The sequence below is a fragment of the Nematostella vectensis genome, chromosome 12 (genome assembly GCF_932526225.1).
Source record: "Nematostella vectensis chromosome 12, jaNemVect1.1, whole genome shotgun sequence".
NCBI lineage: Eukaryota > Metazoa > Cnidaria > Anthozoa > Actiniaria > Edwardsiidae > Nematostella > Nematostella vectensis.
In genome coordinates, this window is record NC_064045.1 from 4,092,806 (window position 1) to 4,114,283 (window position 21,478).

Sequence of the window (21,478 nt, forward strand, 5' to 3'; positions counted from 1 at the left end):
AAAAACAGGTAGAAGGATAATAGCTCGCTTCTGATGTGACATCATGCTTTATGCTTGCCGGTTCAATGAGCGAAACCGCTGATCCACGTTTCCGCTTGTTTGCCTTCCTGTATTTTGTTTGTTTCATTGATTTATCGTGTTAAAGTTATTGTACATGCGTACTTTAAAACTATTTTCCTACCTAAAGATGGTTTAGGGTTAAGGATATAGCTTTATGCTAGCCATTTTTTTCCTGTTTTGCCGTGAGAGCCCGTACCAGAAATAACTCTTTTCGAGCCTTCGCCGTTTGGCGAGAGGCCGCAAAAACATTGGACCGACATAATGAAAAATGTTTAGAATATAAGGCCAAGAATTCCTTTTATTGCTCATTGACTAATAAAAAGCAAGATATCAGATATGCGACTTTTTAAATTTTGATGCAACCGTTTTCAACTGTCGAGAAGTAAATTTACATAAATTTTTAGGTTTTAACTCCACCCCTTTTGGTGTCGCTTTTGACACCAAAATAATGTAAGAGTTAAATACCCTTGAATAGCGAGGACGGAGGCAGTTCGCGGTATAACAGCTTGTGTGTTTTAATCCCCAAAGCCCCTCGCAATAAGCCAACAAATCGACCGCCTACACAATTTGACGCACTTTTTTTCTTTCATTGCTTTACCCCCTCCGGGCATAAATAGATCCGATACATTTTTGCCCTCTGTTTCCGTTTAGCCCAAAATTTTGAGAAAGTATCATTATTTTGATAGTTTATTGAGATTGGTATTTTGTATCGAGGTCATTCTTTTGTGGTCGCCGGCTCTTATTCCTAGCCTAACGTCACAATTTAAAAATGCATAATTAAATATCGTATAAAGCAATCGATTTTTTGTAACGCTTGATACATATTTAGGTACATTTTAAACGCGCGATCGTGTAAAAGTCACATCCACTCAGAAAAGTGAGGGGGCGGGGATATTTTGTTCGATTGGTCTTTTTGATTACTACCACCGAGACTTTGAGTTACTGATCAAAATGCTTGCTTTTCTATGTTTTCTGCCGAACAAAATGCCAATCGATTGCTTTATACGATATTTAATTATGCATTTTAAAATTGTGACGAAACTGAGATTCGATACAATTTCCCGAATGCCCAACCATCCTGTCAATCACAACTCGTATCTTCTGCTACAGGGATCGGATCATCAAACTATTTGGCCATGCCATGTAGCTAGGGATGAACTTTATAAAAATGTAACATTTGTTTAAATTGCTGTTTCTATGGCAACGGAACGGTGAACCCGTTGAATTTACTATTCGCGAAGTGCTGTTCGCTACAGGGAAATTTTTAATAAATAAGCTATCGGATATTGAACATCAGACCTTGGTCGACACTTAGAGGACGTTTTATTAAAATCTATAAGAGAAATTCTGTGGAATTTCTATTTTTAGTCACTCTATTATTTACCTACTTTGAAATTCGCACCTGAAAAAAATCCGTACGGGCTTGTAAACCGATTGATATATGGTTCGATAAAAAAATTTCAATTACAGAACGCAAACGTCAGAGTGTGTTCGATTGTCTATCGCATCAATGAAGCGAGTAAGGTTCGATGTAGTTCGACGACCGAGTTATCGATTGATCAGGCCGAGGTTCTTTCACCTTCCTTCCTCCGTTTCCGCCGACTTTAGAATTTGCCCTTTTCCGCCGCTATTCCTGTCGTAAAGAAACCTACTTATTACTTGTATTATTTGTGAGATCCAAGCCCACGCACTACACCAAAAGTGTAATCGGTTTGCCTGAAAATTGCAAAGATGCTACATTTTAAAATCGATCGATCCAATCCATCCAATTGTCAGTCTCTTTGCATCTTAAAGAAATAACATACCATTTGGAGGCTCAATCCAACTGTTTTCTTGATTTTTATGTCGTAGAAATCATCCTTGAGCATTCTAAAAAAAACTTACAGGGATACTAGCCCTTCGTCTTGTCTTCCATTTTGTAAGGAGTCTGGAAACAAGCGTTTTATGACACCACAGAAAGGCCACAAGTGCCCATTGCTTGCTGTCCCCCCCCCCCCCTCGGGTGAATACGACGCCTCTGTATTTTCCAAGCATTCTGTCTACAATACCTATCAAACAAAGTCACGAAAAAGAAGTCCTAGATGCTTGATTTTGTGGTCACCCACATGATTTTTTTCAAGAGCATAAGTGCTGCTAATACGCAAGAGCTGAGTGAACTTTTATGTAATACGACCATAAACATGCGTAGACTTGTGTTTCTCTATTTTTAGGAAAGGCTGGTTCGATTTCATGGGCGCGCTTGCGCATAATACTCTGTTTTGCGGTTCGATTTGACTATGAAAGCAAGCTCTGGATATGTACTACTACGATTGTGGGAAACTTGAAGCTTCAATTCTTCAAATAAGACCTGATGTACGTCCCAATCGTTTGTCGCAGATCGCAAAGTCGAACCGCAAATCCATGCGAAATGTCATTGCCTCCCTAATCGATCATTGCCTACCAATACATAGAAAAAAAAAAGCGTTGACGACATTTTGTTGTCGTGGTCGTTATGCATTCAAACATTCTGATTATTTTTCTCGGATGTCTCAAATCGTCTAGACACTCGAGGTATTTCCGTTTCCCACCGCCCTGTGTTGGTTTCTATTGTGAGGCATCGCCTCGGGTTATTACGATTCGCACACTCAATGCGCATGGCTGGAGCAATACTGCCACCGATCCAGTGTCAAGGCTGTCATTATATCACACATCTGTTTACACACAGAGCCGCTTCGATTTTAACAGAGCTCATCAAAAAATGGCTTGGGAAAAAACACTGCTGAATCTTAGGAACGTTGTACAAATTTTATTGGTCGTATCACTGAGAGTGAAACTAGGCGCTTGTTGTCCTAGCGTATGTCAGTGCGGTGAAAGAAGTCTTGTCAAATACATTGAATGTAGTCGAGCTAACTTTACTGTGTTGCCGAATGATATACCGGTGGAAACAACAGAACTGTAAGTTGTACAATTCTTCTGTGATTGCCTAACTGGTTATTCGATATCAGCGATTTCTATTATGTTGACATTTACAGCTGATTATCGGTGCGAATTTACAAACTGATTTTCACTCAGAGTCAATCATCCACCCCTCATTCTGAATTGATTTCTGTTATCAAAGACAGGTTAAATCGGATACCCAAATCCATCAAAGGATTCAAAACTATTTAAAGAATGACATAAGAAAAGGATACTTTAATTCTGGGTTTCTTACTGAGGGTATATCATTCACAAATCTAATTTCTATTAAATTCGTTTCAACCTCTTTGGTGATCTTTGTAGTCGGCCTTTGAATTTATTCTCTTTATTTGTTTACTTGTCGGTGCTTTTATGCGCTCTGGTAGGCCCTAAAGAATGCTCAAATTCGCCAAAGGCATTCAAATAAACTGCACAAAGCAAACATTTGACAGATTATTAAAAAATCAAGCAATTGTACACGAAATTTGCTAGTTTCTGTTCCCGCTTGTTTGTTTCAGCAATTTCGTGCGTAGGGCAAAGTGCCTTCTCAAAAAGTCGTGACATGGCTTCATCAGAAAAGCTTCGCTGCACACATAAAACCAAAACAACTCTAAAAACCTCTCCTTAAAACATACAATACTTGAACTTATCAAAAACTTTCCCTTCTATTTCCACAGAGTTTTTTTTCTGTCCTCTAAAGTGAGTGTTATAAAAAAGGGAAAGTGCTTGATGAACACAGATAACATCAATATCTTTATCTTTTACAGATATTTCTCAAGAACTCAGATCTTCAATCTAGTGGAAAACGCTTTCCAGCAGTTACCTAATCTGGAAATAATGTGAGTCATCTCTTTTTAATAGAATAAAGAGGTTCTTTTTTCACCATATTTGAATAGGTCGTTAACTTTTTACTTCAATACATATTGTCTCGAAAGCACCTCACACACAAACGAGGAACGTGCGAGAATTTCGTATTTTCCTCATGCTTTATGATGGAAATTACTGCCAACACGTAGAAAAAGGAAGTTCCTTGGGTGGTATTAAAGGAAATATTGCCGTTTTTTATGGGTCAATGGAAGGAACGGAAAATATACTTGATTAAATACATCTCAAGTCTTCTGCGATAAATTAGAAATGACAGCTTGTGGTCTTGTTCGGCTTTATAGCTCTTCAGTAGTATTATTCATTAATTTAAAACTAGTGATGTCATGTCATGACAAGCTTCACAGAGAGCCTCGCCTAGAATTTTTGCTATTTTTTTTCCTAGAACATTATCTTTCTAGCGAAGTATATAAACATTTCTAAAATCGGGCACGCGTCTTCTCTTGTGTTGCGGTATAAAACAAAAAAAGGTGTGCATTGTTTCGCTAGATCTCAAACTGTGAATGCTGTGAAGAAAGGATAATTTTCTAACGAAAAGACGCACGGCACCTTAGAATTCATTGGAAGTCGACTTTATTAAACAGAGAAGAACAGGCAGGACAAGAATTCGTTCCTCTTGATCAGAGAGATTCTCAATGACAATGTCGATGATAGCAGTGTAAAATACTTTTCTTTACTTTACCAATGATAAAATATTGGCATGTTCGCTTCATAACATTGAAAATTAGTCATACACACCCGATCTTGATCTGATAGGGTTAGGAACCGCTCATGAATGACTTCAATATTGTTACGGTGTCTTTCATTCACAAGTGTCAATCATTGTCATGTTTGCATTCCAGCCCCCGGTCTATTTACTGAATGGTTGTGGACAGGATTAGAGGAATTTGGGGATTTTGCGCTGTCTTTGAAATTTGACTCTTCCTTTTGGAAGTACCGCCACATAAGCACTGGCAAATGAATATGGTTGCTCTTGATTTCAGTGAAATTTCAAATAATCAAATAGAAAATATAACAGACGGAGTCTTTCGAGGATTAACAAAGTTAACTGAACTGTAAGTACAATATTTACCTTCTTTACCCAACAAATCCACCCCCCCCAGAAAACGTACCACACCCTTCCCACACCCATTTCACACCCCCATTATAATGCATCCCAAATCCAGTTGCCATGGCAATAACATTTTGAGTCTTTAAATAAAGACATTCACCGAGCCCTCCTATTTTTTGTCTTCTTGTTTTTGTTTTTACATTGGAATCCTTATACAGTGGAACCTGGATTTTACGATATGCCTCGGGAGAAAGAAAATGTATCGTAAAATCGAGGTATCGTTGCATACAGGTCCTCGATTTTACGATATAAAGGAAAATCCATCGAAAATATCGCTGTAGCGAAGTAGGTTTGATTATCAACTTTTACAAAATAAAAATATGGTAACTCTACTCTGTGTAAGACTGTACAGTTACTTTCTGTGAGACTGTAAATCTTCATTTAAAGATCTGTCAAGTCAAAAAATCGTTAACTGTACTATACGTTGGCGGTGATTTGAGTTTCTCTCTCTTTGTTGATAGACAGGTAGAAATTACGCTTGGGAAAACAGATTCGTATCGTAAAATCGAGAATATCGTTGCATCCAATATCGTTAGATCGAGGTAATTTCTTATACATTTCACTGTATTTCCGCCGGGAGAAAGGAACGTTATCCTAAAATTAAAGGTTATTGTAAAATCCAGGTTCCACTGTATAACGAGCCTCTATATAACTCGATGAATAACCTAATCCCCCCCCGCCAAATCCTTATTTCAAATTATTCAATCAATGAAATTAAGGTCCTCATTTAGCAGGGAACTTTTTACATAACGAACACTCCCACCGAAATCCCAATCTAAAGCGAGGGAAAGTGTGGAGTTCACGAAGCGCCAAAGGGTCATTAAAATCCAAAAAAGAAAAATCTCCTAGATGCAAATGCGTGACAGTAGAATTGAACCCCAACAAAACAATCAATCCAGAGCAATTAAACATCGAGGCCATTTCCTCTTCTTCTCATTCTATTTATTTCTTCCCTTTCCTTTTCTTTTCCTTCATAGGTCCCGAGTACGCAATTATTGAAACATTTCTAAACGGATTTTTATCCATTTTCCTTTTTCAGGAGGCTCCCCGAAAATGGTATAAAAAGAATAAGCGTGAATGCATTTAAAGGGTTGAAGTCCCTAACAACGTTGTGAGTAGATTTTAGACTATGAGTACATTTTGTGTGATAATTGCAAATCAATGTAAACAGGAATTTCATCATCAACGTGACACGATATGCAATATTTCTACTTTTGTCATTCACAGGGTATTGTCAAATAATAAACTTCACAGTTTACCAAGATATTTATTAGCAGATTTACCAAATTTACAAGCACTGTAAGTATCTAATTGCTTTTGTTTGTGTTGCTATTTAGCTATAAATTATAGGGAGATCACTTTATGGAATATAAAAAATAATTTTATGTATCATATATCAGAACCTTTTTAAATTACAATATAACTAATTTAGTTAGAATAATTAAGTTAAAGCGTCGCAAGGACGATTGAGGAAAGAAGTAATTATCCTGTTTTTTTGTTGTTGTTTAAAAAAAATAACCCTATGAATTTGACTAGTAAAGAAATAACCGGAAAATGTCATTAGTTCGCAGAAATACTTTATCCAAATGTAATTCACAAATTTTAAAGATTAAAATTTCAATATCAAACATGTTGTGTTGCTATAGCATGCATTCTGAGTGTTTAAAATGCATTTTTGATGTCTTTTAGGGCAGCCCGCTCAATACGGACACCTCGATAATACGGACACTTATAAAAGTCCCGAGGATGTCCGTATTAACGGGGTTCCACTGTATTTTGAATTACGGGAGCCAGAAGGCGATTTACCTGTTGGAAATTATCGGCGTTTGTAAACAGTAAAATTAATATTTATTACTGTTCAACAGCAATGTTAATGATAATTATCTTCAAGAACTGCCGGAAGACATGTTGGGGAATAACACGAAAATCACCGGACTGTAAGTGCTATTTTGCAGTGTCAAATTACGATTGATACCGCAAAAGTTGTATGACATAGAACGATTGATTTTGCATTTTGATTAAGTCTTAAAATTGTTATTTTCTATCTGTAGTTATGCAAGCAATAATAGAATCACCTCGATTAGTAGTAAATTACTCAAGAACAGAAGATTGCAAGTTATGTGAGTAAATACTGTGAATGCTATCAACACCACTTCAAACGTCATTTTCAAACGTCATTATCATCCTCATCATCCTCATCATCATCATCATCATCATCTTCATCATCATCATCATCATCATCATCATCATTCTCATCTCATCATCATCATCATCTTGATCATCTTAATCATCATCGTCACCACAACCAACGCCACCACTTTAATTGTCATCATCATCAACAACACTTTAATCATCATCAGCATTATCCTATTCATCATCATCAACAACACTACCAATTTAACCGTCATCATTATCATATTCCATCATCATCACCAACACTACCAATTTAATCGTCATCACCATTATCCTCTTCATCATCACAATCACTACCAATTTAACCGTCTTATCATTATCATCATCAAAATATCACAACCACTCGTTACCACACTCATCATCATCATCATCGTCTTCGTCGTCGTCGTCGTCATCATATGCTGTATATAGTACTCAGCTTTAATCTTTAATCTTCCAGCTTTCTAGAGCATAACGCGATCAGTTCGATAGATGAGCTGGCGTTCTCGTCAATGTCTTCAACTCTGATGTATCTGTGAGTAAAACTTATTTCGATTCCTTATTTTGGTGACTATTGCCTACCATACATTTTCTTGTCTTGTTTTAGAAAACTGAGCAGCAATAGAATCGAAACCTTTCCATTGGAACAGTTAATCAACATGACGTTCTTACTAGAATTGTAAGTTCTCTCGATCAATCTCTGCACCTGCGAATTAAGGGCTCGTATAGATAACGCTTTGTTGTGTCTCCAAAGTATTACTGTACCATGGGCTCCGGAGGGGGGGGGGGGGGGTTAGGGGCGGAGTCACTCCTCCCTCCCTACCCCTCCCTCCCCCACGCACCCCCACAACCGTCCCCACGCACATTTGTTTGTCTTTTAGTGTTCTACTATGGTAATCTTGGACCGTATTTTTGGACCAGGGTGATAACATCGTCAACACGACGAAACATAATACAACCATGTGCAAACACGAAAAGTCCTAGGAATGCTACATAATGTTGTCGCCTTTTTTTTACGATTGAACCACGATAATCTTATGACATCTTTCACTCTCTACGCAACAGAAAAACTTGATTGCGCGCACTTGTTTTTGCGCTATTTACCAGCATATTATAATTTATTCATTGCCACACATTCAACGTAACAACCGATTCCTAACAACAGAAAAGTGTCCTACCATCTTGTTTTATTTTTATGCGCGTATGAGCTGGGGGCCTTTCTAATTGTAAAGAGATATTACTGTCTTTTTATGAATATCATCTCTCATGGCTAAATATGTTTTGCGTGTGTTTCAGACGGTTGGATAATAACAGTATGACAACACTTTCGCCGCGTACTCAAGTCTTTTTTGACAAGGTGAAAGCATATGGCGGGAAAATGTAAGTAAACATGCGATCAATTAGCTACTTCCCAACTATAATTAGGGCTTTTTCTACTTTCTAATATTAGGGAAAATGTGAGATGGGTTTCCAAGGTTAGAGGAGTTTCATTTGTATTTCACTGGATGTCATTTTTGGGAAAATTTCTTAGGGATGACATTGCGTATACCCCCTCTCCTCACTTATATAATACCTCAACGCAATATTGATGCCGCTTATTTTGTAACAAATCGCTTTCATTGGTCAATTTCGACAGCTATCTGTCAGGGAACCCATTCATCTGTATCCGTGAGCTTCAATGGCTCCAAAATTACACCAAGACTAGTAACGTCATCAAAGACATGAATGACGTCATGTGCCGTAACTATGACAACAGCCGACATAGAGTCATAGACTACGACTTTAATAACATAGGTACGTCTCACAATATTATTTATCCCTCCTTTACATTCCAGTGGGCACTCATATTTTCAATTCGTTTTTTTACAGCAACACCAATGCCAACAACAGCTACAATTCCAGCAACAACAACTACGTTTACATCAACAACAACATCAACAGCAACCACTGAACCGACAACCTCTAAAACCCCCACAATTATGCAAACTACATCCGGGCTACCCAGCACCACAGCGCATGCGCAAACATCCACAGGAAACCCGACAACGGTAACGGAAGTCATACAAACGGAAGTGAGAACTATGTCGACTACGACTGAGTCGTCGCCGACAATAGACTCCGTGTCACCTTCGCAACAGCCAAGCACTTCCGAAGTTGTGACGAGCGTTCACGTGAATTACACGAGTCATTCCGAGTCGGTCACGAGCTCGACCGAAGGGTCTCCGCAAATCCCAGGTGTGTTGTCGAGTATCGTCCTGTGGGTTTTCATCGCGCATGCTCCATAGACAACGCTATTTATTTTGTTGATTTGCGAACAGCTTTATATATAATATAAAAAAATCATACAATTTATTACATACAATTTATTAATTATATAATTTAAATTAATAATCATTTTTCATAGAATGCTATGAAATATTATTTGTCCGAGAGGATGGGTCCGAAATGTTAAGGATTTTAAATTAGAATAATTTTAAAGCATTATTATTATTTTCGTAACAAGCTAACAAGCTAACGCCTATCTCTGCTAGTAACGCTAACACTGCTGATGACGTCACCATCGGTAAAGATCGTACAAACTACGGAAGCCCTTCGGCCCTCGTCGGCCCCGACATTAGGCATAACAATGCTGTCAGAAACCCTTCGACAGACAGTCGTGTTTTCGCAAATTACTACATCGACGCCAACAAAATCAGAACTTTATTCCGAGAGCATTAGGGTGACGTCGGAAGAAATTCCAAGTAGATCGGAGATCCATCGGGTTTCGTCCGGGATTCGGCCATCTCCGATATCAGTGGCGACAAACTCGTGCCTAATGTCGTTTCTTTTATCTACTACTAATGATATTGTGCTTGTAACGCCATCTCCTTCATCTACAAGAGCTACCTTGTCTGCCTCGCTTGCTCCGACAGCTATGACACCCAGTCCCACGACTCATGAAAAAGGTGATCCTTATTCTTTTTAACACTTTCTTCTGAAGCTAAACGATAATTTCTTTCTTTAATTTCACACTGGTCTCTCACTTGGATAAAAACGGCAATCGCACCAGTTTTCTTCCGGATTGCCGACGGAAACCTCAGCCGACAAGAGACAAAATAATCTATTAGAATCCGCGCTATTTAACAGGCCATCCGCTCTAAATTACCAGTCATATCCTTAAAGAAACTTCCAATATACACGCTGCTTTTACAATTTTGAAAAAATCATCGGGGATTATTACGTTATCGACCCGAAGTAAACTGGTGACATTGTTGCTTGGCAGCATAGTCATTAACTTTACTTGTATGCCATGTGAGTCGATGCTAAGGTTTTGGACGATTGTGTCAAGGCTAGGGCATTCGAGCCTCTTACAATCCACCAGTCCCTTTCCCTGACCACGCCATTCCTAACTTTACACTAATGCCTCAGGTAAGGCCGATACCAAGGTCTTGGATGAGAAGGAGACCATAGTATTGGCAACGTGCGTGACGGCCGGGGTTCTCGCGGCACTCATCTGCTTTGCTATGTACTGCTTCAAGAAGAAAGTCGTCAGGCGTAACAAAACGTAAGTGTTGTGGGATGAAGTGATGTGTACAGAAATATATGAGGTGTTGTACGGTGATGTAGTGAGGTGTGGTTTTGTGTGATGCGGTGAGGTGATGTTAGGTGGTGTGTGGTACTGGTTAATGAGTTGAGCTGATGTTAGGTGGCGTGTGGTGCTGTAAAATGAGGTGATGTAAGGTAAGGTGATGTAAGGCGAGACGATGTAAGGTGAGATGTGGTGTTGTGTAAAGTGATGTCTGGAGCTGTGTAATGAGGCAAGGTGATGTAAGGTGAGGTGTGCCATGTGATGCGATGAGGTAGATGTGTTGTTGTGGATGTAAGGTGTGTGATGTTGTGTTGTGCGATGAGGTGTGCCATTATATGATGTAATGTATGGCGTGATGTTGTGTAATGTAGGGCGAGGTGTGGTGTTGTGTGATGAGGTGTGGTGTGGTGTGGTGTGATGGGGTGAGGTGAGGCGAAATGTGTGGTGTTGTGTGATGGGGTGTGATGGGGTGTGTGATTAGGTAAGGTGATAGAAGGTGATGCGAGGTGTAGTGTTGTGTGATTAGGTGACGATAGGTGAAGTGTGGTGTTGTGAGGTGTGGTGAGGTGTAGTGTAGTGTTGTGAGGTGTAATGTTGTGTTTTGAGGTTTGAGTAGTGTGGCGTTGTGAGGTGAGCTGTAGTGTGATATGGTGATGTTTAGTGGGTGTTGTGAGGTGAGGTGTGGTGTTGTGACGTGTTGTGTGGTGTTTGTTGTGAGGTGAGGTGTAGTGTGGTGTTGTGAGGTGTTGTGTGGTGTTGTGAGGTGGGTGAGGTGTATTGTGGTGTTGTGTGGTGTGGTGTTGTGAGGTGTAGTGTGGTGTGGTGATGTGTAGTGTATGTTGTGAGGTGAGGTGTAGTGTGGTGTTGTGAGGTGTTGTGTGGTGTTGTGAGGTGAGGTGTGGTGTTGCGAGGTGTAGTGTGGTGTGGACATGTCACGTGATTTTTTACTTATAGGTGTTATGTAACAAGTCACCTGATTTTTTACTTGTAGGTGCTGTGACAAGTCACGTGATATTTTACTTGTGGGTTTTGTAACATGTCACATTAAATACACCGAGGGGAGGGAGGGAAGATATCTCAGTGTAGTGTTGTGAGGTGTATTGTGGTGTTGTAAGGTGTGGTATAGTGTTGTCTGTGAGGTGTAGTGTGGTGTAGTGTGGTGTGGTGTTGTGAGGTGTACTGTTGTGTTGTGAGGTGTGGTGAGCTGTAGTGTAGTGTCGTGTGGTGGAATGATTTGAGGTGTTGTGAGGTGTGGTGTAGTGTGGTGTTGTGAGGTGAGGTGCAGTGTAGTGTTCCATTGTGAGATGATTTGAGGTGTTGTGTGATAGTGTTGTGAGGCCATAGAGGGTTATGTGGTAAGGAAAGTTTATGTAGTGTTGTATCAGGCCCATAGCAAGCAAGGTTCGGGAGTTTCTGTAAAATCAGGCCATGTGATATTCCAAATTTCTTATTTCAGCCTCGATGCAAGGTACGATCGAGTAAGCGGAGTAATATAACACCTGCCCGTAATAGTGGGGTAGAGGAACAGAACATCACTCAAGAAGTCGCTTCGGCTAATAGCCATCTGACCGTAATGTTGAGGGTGAGCAAGGGAACAGCACTAAAACAGTCGCCTTGGGTAGAGGCCATCTGACCGTATTAGAGGAATTGGGCCATAACGGTCAAACCAATGCGGGTAACAACTGCGCCTGATCGAAAAGAGTCAAATGGGAAGGAATGTAAGAGATGACAGTGGACCCTTTTATAAAATGGCCGGTGCAAATTCACGTCTTAATAGAATTCCACGGATAGTAAACCCACTTAAATGAGCATCAAATGCAGCTAGAGGAATTGGAAAGAGAATATTTTACAGGACGTATGTTTGACAATACGACACTTAGGGGAAGAGGGTGGTGGTGGTGGTGGTGGGGGGGGGGGGGGTGGGGAAGAATAGGGGAGGGGAGGGGGAGAGAAGGGATTAGTGAAATCACGAATAGGCGACTTACGCGACGTATCACGTGGCGTTTTAGGTTTCAACTCGAGCGCTCTCCAGTTTTTGGCGGCAAAATAGCAGCAACAAGAGTAACTTTACCCTGGGTTCCAGAGGCTGAATATCCGCTTTTCCCAGCATGCTAGGGGCGGGGGTTCAAATGGGCTGGCGGCCCACTTCCGCTTCGCTCGTTGTAATTCTCGCTTCGCTCGTAAAACTCTCGCTTCGCTTGAAAAATCTCTCGCTTCGATCGAAAAATCTCTCGTTTCGCTCGAAAATTCTCGGTTCGCTTGAAAAACCCTCGGAGCCTCTGGTCTCCAGGGTAGAGTAACTTATTAATCGCTTACAAATAAGCCAGAAAGTTTCTATCCCACAAAAGACTTATTTTCACTGACGCATTTATCTTTTTCGTCGTTCTCTGGAATGAGGGTCAGAGCCATTTCTGTGTTTTGTCTCCAAAGGTCACGTGACTTCTTAGTGCCTGTCGCCTATTGGCTGCCAAAACGCACCCCTTTGCTCGCGCGCAGGTTCTGTAGATTACAATGTTGGTCACAGAATATGACAGTGTTTTCCCAATTGTGATCAATTGAAAGGCACCGAGTTTCCTTGAAATAGGTAAATTCAGAGGGAGCTTTTCTATTCTGCACGATTTTGACTGATTTTTGAAATAGCACGAAAATCACTCTTCAGCCGTGGAAATGCCAGGTTTAATCTTCATAGTACAGTAATTGACTAAGGCAAGCCATCCGGTAATGAGGTGCAATGGTATTATGGTACGTCCGTCTTTTTTTAATTTCTACGACAACACATAGTGGCTAACCCTCGTTTTAGAGTTGTACTTACAGTGTGACCACCTTTGGTTATAAAACCTCAAAACCTACCTATTTCAAACAAGGTAGGAGTAGAAAATTCACGTATCTTAGCCCGCATTCGTCCATGGGTAACGTTAGGCTAGATCCTGAGAGCCATGTGAATGTTTACTGGCACATAAAAAAGACGATACAGTTTTCCAAACCTAGATTTATGTTTGTTATTTGCTTACTTATTTAATTGCCTTGTAACACTACAGGCTACGATACACGTATTCTCCGAGTGTAACCTTATTTGAAATAGGTCAGGCTAGTCCTAGGCGTTCTTACCGGGTTTCCTGTGCTTGCTTGTACGCGCCTGTCAGCTGTATTATGTCGTTTGACGGGAATTCGAGTTCAGCATGTCTGAGCTCAGGGTGTCCAACATAGCATACCTTTTTAATGTGGCCATAGATAGAAGACACTTTATTGATTAAATTACACAAAGATCATGCAACAAATCATCACGTGAAAAAGTATTTGTATCAAATAGGCCAGCCCGTGAAAGCACATAAAGGTTATACAATTGAACTCTATTTACAAAGAAATTACCTTTGAGGGTACTACTTATATTTGTAAAAAAAAAAAAAAGCTTCAAAAGCCTTGTACATATTAACCAAGCATTTATCAAATAAAGCATTAATTACATTTGATGTGTTGATGCAATTTAAATGCGCATCTATCGAACCCCCACCCCTTCTATAAATCTTCAATCCCCCCCCCCCACCCTTCCCCATGTCACCCACCGCTATGTGTGGTGCTCTCCCGGACTACACGTTCATCACCCCTCCCCGTGTCATCCACCGCTATGTGTGGTGCTCTCCCGGACTACACGTTCATCACCCCTCCCCGTGTAACCCACCGCTATGTGTGGTGCTCTCCCGGACTACACGTTCATCACCCCTCCCCGTGTCATCCACCGCTATGTGTGGTGCTCTCCCGGACTACACGTTCATCACCCCTCCCCGTGTCATCCACCGCCATGTGTGGTGCTCTCCCGGACTACACGTTCATCACCTATCCTCGTGTAACCCACCGCTATGTGTGGTGCTCTCCCGGACTACACGTTCATCACCCTTCCCCGTGTCATCCACCGCTCTGTGTGGTGCTCTCCCGGACTACACGTTCATCACCCTTCCCCGTGTCATCCACCGCTATGTGTGGTGCTCTCCCGGACTACACGTTCATCACCCCTCCCCGTGTCATCCACCGCCATGTGTGGTGCTCTCCCGGACTACACGTTCATCACCCCTCCCCGTGTCATCCACCGCCATGTGTGGTGCTCTCCCGGACTACACGTTCATCACCTATCCTCGTGTAACCCACCGCAATGTGTGGTGCTCTCCCGGACTACACGTTCATCCCCCCCCCCCCGTGTCATCAACCGCTATGTGTGGTGCTCTCCCGGACTACACGTTCATCACCCCTCCCCGTGTCATCCACCGCTTTGTGTGGTGCTCTCCCTGACTACACGTTCATCACCCTTCCCCGTGTCATACACCGCTATGTATGGTGCTCTCCCGGCCTACACGTTCATCACCCTTCCCCGTGTCATCCACCGCTATGTGTGGTGCTCTCCCGGCCTACACGTTCATCACCCTTCACCGTGTCATCCACCGCTATGTGTGGTGCTCTCGCCGACCACATCTCCATCACCCTTTGGATTCCTCTTAATATCTTCCTTTCTAATTGGCTGTCACAAACTGCTCTAGTCTCCTTTGCAGCCGCTCGTCTCGGAGTTGCGCAACGGTCCCCGCCTTCTCCCCGCTTAGCGTGACAAGTGGCTACTAGGGAGACTGCAACTAGGATCAACCCCAACCCCGAGTAGCTCCCCCTCCCCTCCCCCCCATGCATGGAGTGCTGTCTTTTCTGGTCCACCAGTTGTAAGTGGCATCGGTTGTAATTCGACATGACGGAAAGACCTGGAAAATACGCAATTCTAGATAGAGAAAGAAAGACACAATTTCTTACAATGGCCATCGGTTCCTTGTATTACGGGCTAATTTTCAGTAACAACAAATAACGTGAGACCGTGGTGCACATACCGAGATTTTGGTTTTTTGATATTTTTTCTTGATCATCCTTGTGCTATGTATGGCTCAGGGACGAAAGAATTGGCATCAATTAAAAAGAAGGCGCATTTGATATTTTGTTTGTTATAACTCGCTAAGTACTTATAGAAATTTTTCCCCTTATTAGATGTTAAATGGTCTTATTTGAAGCGTCATAACATATTTTTCCGTGATGTCTTGCAATTCCATTTCTTTCAACCTATTCTTTATCCCCCCCCCCCCGTTAGTCGGACAGCTTTACGCCGAACCACCACTGCGTGGTGCTGTCATCGGTTGCGCACCCAGAGAATCCCGTGTCCATTCTCCGTACCTGCCGAAATAGTTTGCACTGTATGGAAACTGTGGGGTTGGATTGTCATAGGCACATTCGCCATGGCTCACATCAGTGTGCAGTATAATAGTATCCTTTTGCCAAAAGGGGACTGTGATATCTGTCCCGGGGACACCGCGAATGCTGATAAGCTCCACCTTGATGCACGTGCCTAAACCTAAGAACGTTGTCGGGTCAAGATTGGAGATCTTCGCACGTACATAATCCCGGGTCGAGATACCTTGGTTTGGACTGTAGTTTGTGGTAGCGCGGACATGGGTGGATATATCTCTGACGCCTCGCATCTCAGCTAAAGTCATTCTGTACTTTTCTAAGTCTAAATGAACAATCCCGTAGCCATATTCTTTATTCAGTCCTACCTCAAGGAATGCAGGAATAAGCCAATTTTTACGCGCAAAAGACATTAGTAGGGTCCAGGCCCACCCGGGTTCGGTAGTGAAGTCACAAATGACCCGTCTCAAATTGTCAAAACCAGGAACATAGATGAGGTATTTGCCATTTTCTTTTCGTCCCCGCCTCAAGTAGTCCAGGCAACTGCGGCTCTCCTAAAAGAAAAAGGGAAACCTTTGAGAAAGGTGTAAAAGATAAAATCAATTCCTCCCCAAGAAGGGCATAAAGCCTGGTGCACACTAGTGATATAACGACACGGGAGTGCGCACTCTCTTTAGCCCGACATAACGACATGGACATAATGACATAAAAGAAATATCCATGTCGTTATGTCGGGCTTACGCCAAAATGTCAAACCATTCGTACTTGAACATACGAAGAAAAGAGTGCGCGCGCACATGTTGTTATGTCCCTATTATGTCACCACTTTGCATGCACCAGGCATAAGCAACGACAACGGCAACGGCAACGACAACGACAACGACAACGACAACGACAACGGCAACGACAACGACAACGACAACGACAACGGCAACGACAACGGCAACGACAACGACAACGAAAACGGCAACGACAACGACAACGACACCGACAACGACAACGGCAACGACAACGACAACGGCAACGGCAACGGCAACGGCAACGACAACGACAACGACAACGACAACGACAACGACAACGACAACGACAACGGCAACGACAACGACAACGACAACGACAACGGCAACGACAACGGCAACGACAACGGCAACGACAACGACAACAACAACGAAACGACAACGACAATGACAACGACAACGGCAACGACAACGACAACGACAACGACAACGACAACGACAACGACAACGACAACGGCAACGACAACGGCAACGGCAACGCGAAAGGCGACGGCAGAAGAGCCAGACATGAAATACACTCTGAAATGGATTCTGTCTGATACATTTCAGCCGTTTTCCTTCAAACGACAATGTGAAAACTCCAAGTTTTACGGTCTAGCAAAAACGGGAACGTGTGCGCTGAAAACTAGACTATCTTTGTTCGCTATGCTAGAAATAAGATTCTAGGCTTGACTATAGTGTTTTTAGCCTGAGTATCAGGCCTTAAGGGGAGGGGGGGAGGGCCCCCCTAAAAAAGCCTGATACTCAAGCTATAGTGTTTTGGGACTACAAACCGACAAATCGAGTTAATCCTCGATAACTGTCCTACAAAACGAGTTAATACTCGATTCCATGCGGAACCATCTTGGAACTGAATTTTGTGATTTTAGATTCCGAAGTAATTGCAGTTTTGCCATTTGATTGCTGCAATTAAATTATTTAAAGTTAAAGTTGAAAAGTTTAATGTCAATCTTGACCAACTTTTTTTCTCGATTTCCGATTTTCGCGTCGTTGTTTAAACATGTTTGGGGGAAAACGGCTGAAAAAAAATCAAAGAAATTATGTAAAAATACAATGGCTTTGAGACAGTCCTTTTTTCCCTTCTAGTAGAGGCTTCTCGAGCCCTAACCAAATTGCGCTAAAAGTTGATCAAAGTGACATAAAGAAACCCTCATTACATCCTCAGCATCTCTTTTACCATTGCTTCATTGTCCCGGTAAAACACTGATGTCAGGTCGTCAAGGAGTCTGTCAATCACACCTCCGCTATAACCATCTGATGACGTTAGCTCGCACACATCCGGGCTCTTGAAGTTGAACGAAAGGCATTGTGGATGTTCTGTGCAGAGAAGGGCGCAGTCTATATTGTCGTCCACATTCTGGATCGCAATGATCGATTCGTTTAACCGCTTGCCTGTGGATGCAGAATAGGTCAAGGTTGCGTACGGATTTCAGAGTATTTTCTTTTATTTACTAACAATTTATTTTCTGGTGATATTGGCCCACAAGTATCACGGTAAAAAAATTGCTCACGGCGACAAAAACAAATTACACCGTAGAAAATCATTTATACCAAAAACATACAAAGGGGTTGTAATCTACCTTAACAGACGTGTACCCAGGATTGGCTGAAGGCGGGTCCGCAGTCATATGGTATCATATGGAAAAAGGATAGTATTTAAAGATTCCTTAATATATAGATTTAAGCATTGCCTAAAGGCGGAGCTCCAAACGACCAAATATTTGCTTACTTTCGTTTGATATTTTAAGAGATATTACAAATTATTATATTTCTGTTTTGACGACGTCAACTATTTCACAGATCACGCGACCAACTTGTTATTCCCCCTTCCCCCCACCCTCGATATCTACATGACACATAACAAGTTTATTGTTTCGGCTTCAGGGTAGTTTTACTTTATTGACGTAATTGATAATGTCACGTGACCATCCCATTGCACCCCTCTTGAAACATACATGACACTTTCTGAGTTTTGTCGGTCATACGATGTTTCTTTAATGAAATACATATATATATATATTTTTGTTTCCATGACATCAGCATGTTCTGCTTTTAGTGAGTCCATCGATGACGTCACAATCACGTGACTAAATTGGTGCACCCCCTTGACACATCCATGGTACATACCAAGTTTCGTTGTCATATGATGTTTCGTTTAGGAGATATGAAGATAGATATGACATTATAATATTTTTTTAAAAGTGACGTCATCGATGACGTCACGCATCACGTGACCATATCTTGGCATTGCCCTTGACACATACATGACACCTACCAAGTTTGGTCGGTATATAATGTTTTGTTTCACAAGATATGAATTTTTTTTTATTTTGATGACGTCAACATATTTTGCTTCTAGTGATGTCATTGATGACGTCACAATTACGTTACGACATTGGAGCTAGCCTGCTTGCAGGCGGTACTCGGTGCTATTATTACGGAAAAGCCTCTCCGTTCGATAATCGGGCGCCATCTTGTATTTTAAGCCGAGTGGTCCTGGGGGCGAGCGCAAAAACGGACGCAGGGCAGGGGGGGAAGGAGCACCTACATGACACCTACCGAGTTTGGTTGCCATATGATGCTTTTAAGGGACGGACGGACATCGCGTCACGAAAACTAGAGTCGGTGGGTTACCAATATTTGTTACCATATTTGTTTTGTATACCACTTTTTCATAGGTATGGGGCTCCGCTTACGCGGAGCTTCGCGTGGGAGCTCCGCTAATAAGAAATGACCCACTTTTTTGCCGCCTGTTTTCGCGCCTGCTATACAGACAGAAGTTAGTTATGGGTCAAACTTTTTGTGTAGTTTCTACTGATCGGGAAAATAATGCGACGTTGCTAAGCAAAGAAAGCGCAAGAGTATCACTGGCATAATTTACGGAACAAAACAAAAGCAATATAAAACATGGATAACTTCTAAAATATTGAACACCTAAAACATCACAAGTATACACCTGCTTTATCAAACAAGTATCGCTAGAAAATGACTCATTCTGCTAAAAATTGTTCACCGTGAAAAATGTATGTGAGAAATTTATGTGAAATACAAAGCTTGTTATAAATATACAACTGGTTCATTGAGAGACAAGATATATGTATATGAAATATGATATATGGCTAACAATCCCCCATAAGCCATTATTGTTTTTTTATAACAATCCCCCATCTATTGCATAAGCCATTATTGTTATTTTTTATTAGCACTCATCAGTGTCCTTCATCAAACACCATCAACCCTTATCAGCCTTAATCAACCATCATTAACCCATATCAGCCTTCATCAACCATCATTAACCCATATCAGCCTTCATCAATCATCATTAACCCATATCAGCCTTCATCAACCATCATTAACCCATATGAGCCTTCATCAACCATCATTAACCCATATCAGCCTTCATCAACCATCATCTACCCTTATCAGCCTTCATCAACCATCATCTACCCTTATCAGCCTTTGTATCTTCAGCCCTTATCAGCCTTCATTAATTCTTATCAGCCTCATGATTAACGATCACTAGCCAAACAATTTTCTACCCTTATCAGCTTGATCAACATCCATTATTCACATCCGCCATCACCCTTACCATAACCATCACTAGCCTTCACTAGCCTTCATCAACAGTCATCACTACCATATCAATCATAATTAGCCCTCGTTAACCCTCAACAGCCTTCAGAATCAGCAATATTCCTCACAAGACAGGCGGATATGCACAAAGAGAAACATTTCTCGATATCAACGCAATACATTAATCATTCAACTGAGAAAAGTTTCTGGAAAAAAGAAACTTTTCTGCATCTTTTGCTAATCCGAATAGAACTGATAGGCTGTAAGTCGATATCTGAAAGTAGAAGAACTTTAAAAGAAGACCGTACCTTCAAAACGCTTGTAATTTCCATCGTTTTTGTCTTCTGAACGGAAAACTGCGCCGGTAAAAGCAAACGAAAACGCTGCAGTGAAGATAGCAAACCAGCTTTTCATTCTCTCGCTACAAATTTTTTCCGGTATGGAAGTCTTTGAGAATCAAAAAAAGGATAGTTATATTCAACCGACTGTTATATCAGAAGTTTTTGAAGAAATGTTAATTGAGGATAAAGGAATTACCTAATAAATAGGAAGACAATTGATCCTTATGTTACTTAGCAATGAAAACGTCTAACATAAAGCAGTGGTGGATCGTTGCGATGGTAAGGGATGGGGGGTCTACCGGTCCGGTGCCCTCCCCCCTTGGGTTAAAAGGTTTAAAGAAATACATGGTAGCTAAAATCTTCCCTTAATATGGTTCTATACTTGGGTAGCCCTTCTAATCTTGATGTGGTATCCTGGGAGCCTCCCCCTATAACACGACATAACAACAAATCCTCAAAACAAAAGTTTTTAAGGGATGGGGGTTAAACGATTTAATTTCCTTTTCTTTTTTCGTCTGCGATCTGGATAAGGGAAGCAAACAAGCGGGTTTCGGGGTAATAGTAAACATCATCGGAAATAACGGGATTTCAAAGAAAAAAAATCCGGATAACATGGTTTGGAGAAGCCATTTTGGGTCCTTAACCATGGTTCGTAACTTTAAAAATATTAAACAGTATAACAATGTAGATGCTATGCTTTTTACTACACCTGCTTTAAATCATTAGACATTAGGGTATATCAGTGCTAAATAAACTGAACGTACTCCACGGTTTTATAAACCAATTCTAATAATTTCGAGGATTGTTCCCGTGTCAAACACAAGCGTTG

At 41.3% G+C, this 21,478-nt stretch overlaps 2 protein-coding genes and 1 long non-coding RNA gene across 4 annotated transcripts; 1 reads left to right on the plus strand and 2 right to left on the minus strand.

The window, feature by feature from the left end:
• Window positions 1–1,366: 1,366 nt before the first annotated feature.
• On the minus strand, window positions 1,367–1,982 carry LOC125557434. Its single transcript, XR_007305268.1, has 2 exons — window positions 1,866–1,982; window positions 1,367–1,693 (listed from the first exon to the last, which is right to left on the minus strand). It is a non-coding gene; the product is annotated as an uncharacterized LOC125557434 (long non-coding RNA).
• A 591-nt stretch (window positions 1,983–2,573) lies between these two features.
• Window positions 2,574–12,489, plus strand: LOC5516947 (chondroadherin). 2 transcript variants are annotated; one of them, XM_048720279.1, is made up of 15 exons: window positions 2,574–2,994; window positions 3,762–3,833; window positions 4,860–4,931; window positions 6,027–6,098; window positions 6,215–6,286; window positions 6,853–6,924; window positions 7,039–7,107; window positions 7,620–7,694; window positions 7,767–7,838; window positions 8,456–8,539; window positions 8,796–8,953; window positions 9,029–9,394; window positions 9,691–10,104; window positions 10,568–10,703; window positions 12,184–12,489. In XM_048720279.1, exons 1-15 carry the CDS (start codon window positions 2,798–2,800, stop codon window positions 12,221–12,223), a joined length of 1,971 nt encoding a protein of 656 aa, XP_048576236.1. In that variant the 5' UTR covers window positions 2,574–2,797; the 3' UTR covers window positions 12,224–12,489. The 2 variants fall into 2 exon arrangements, with proteins under 2 accessions (XP_048576236.1, XP_048576237.1); XM_048720280.1 differs by lacking the exon at window positions 9,691–10,104 and having other exon boundaries at window positions 2,590–2,994.
• Window positions 12,490–15,511: 3,022 nt separating this feature from the next.
• On the minus strand, window positions 15,512–21,166 carry LOC116604856. Its single transcript, XM_048719924.1, has 3 exons — window positions 20,617–21,166; window positions 17,913–18,127; window positions 15,512–16,492 (listed from the first exon to the last, which is right to left on the minus strand). The coding sequence occupies exons 1-3, from the start codon at window positions 20,720–20,722 to the stop codon at window positions 15,854–15,856; spliced, it is 960 nt and encodes a 319-aa protein (XP_048575881.1). The 5' UTR covers window positions 20,723–21,166; the 3' UTR covers window positions 15,512–15,853.
• Between the last annotated feature and the right edge of the window lie 312 nt (window positions 21,167–21,478).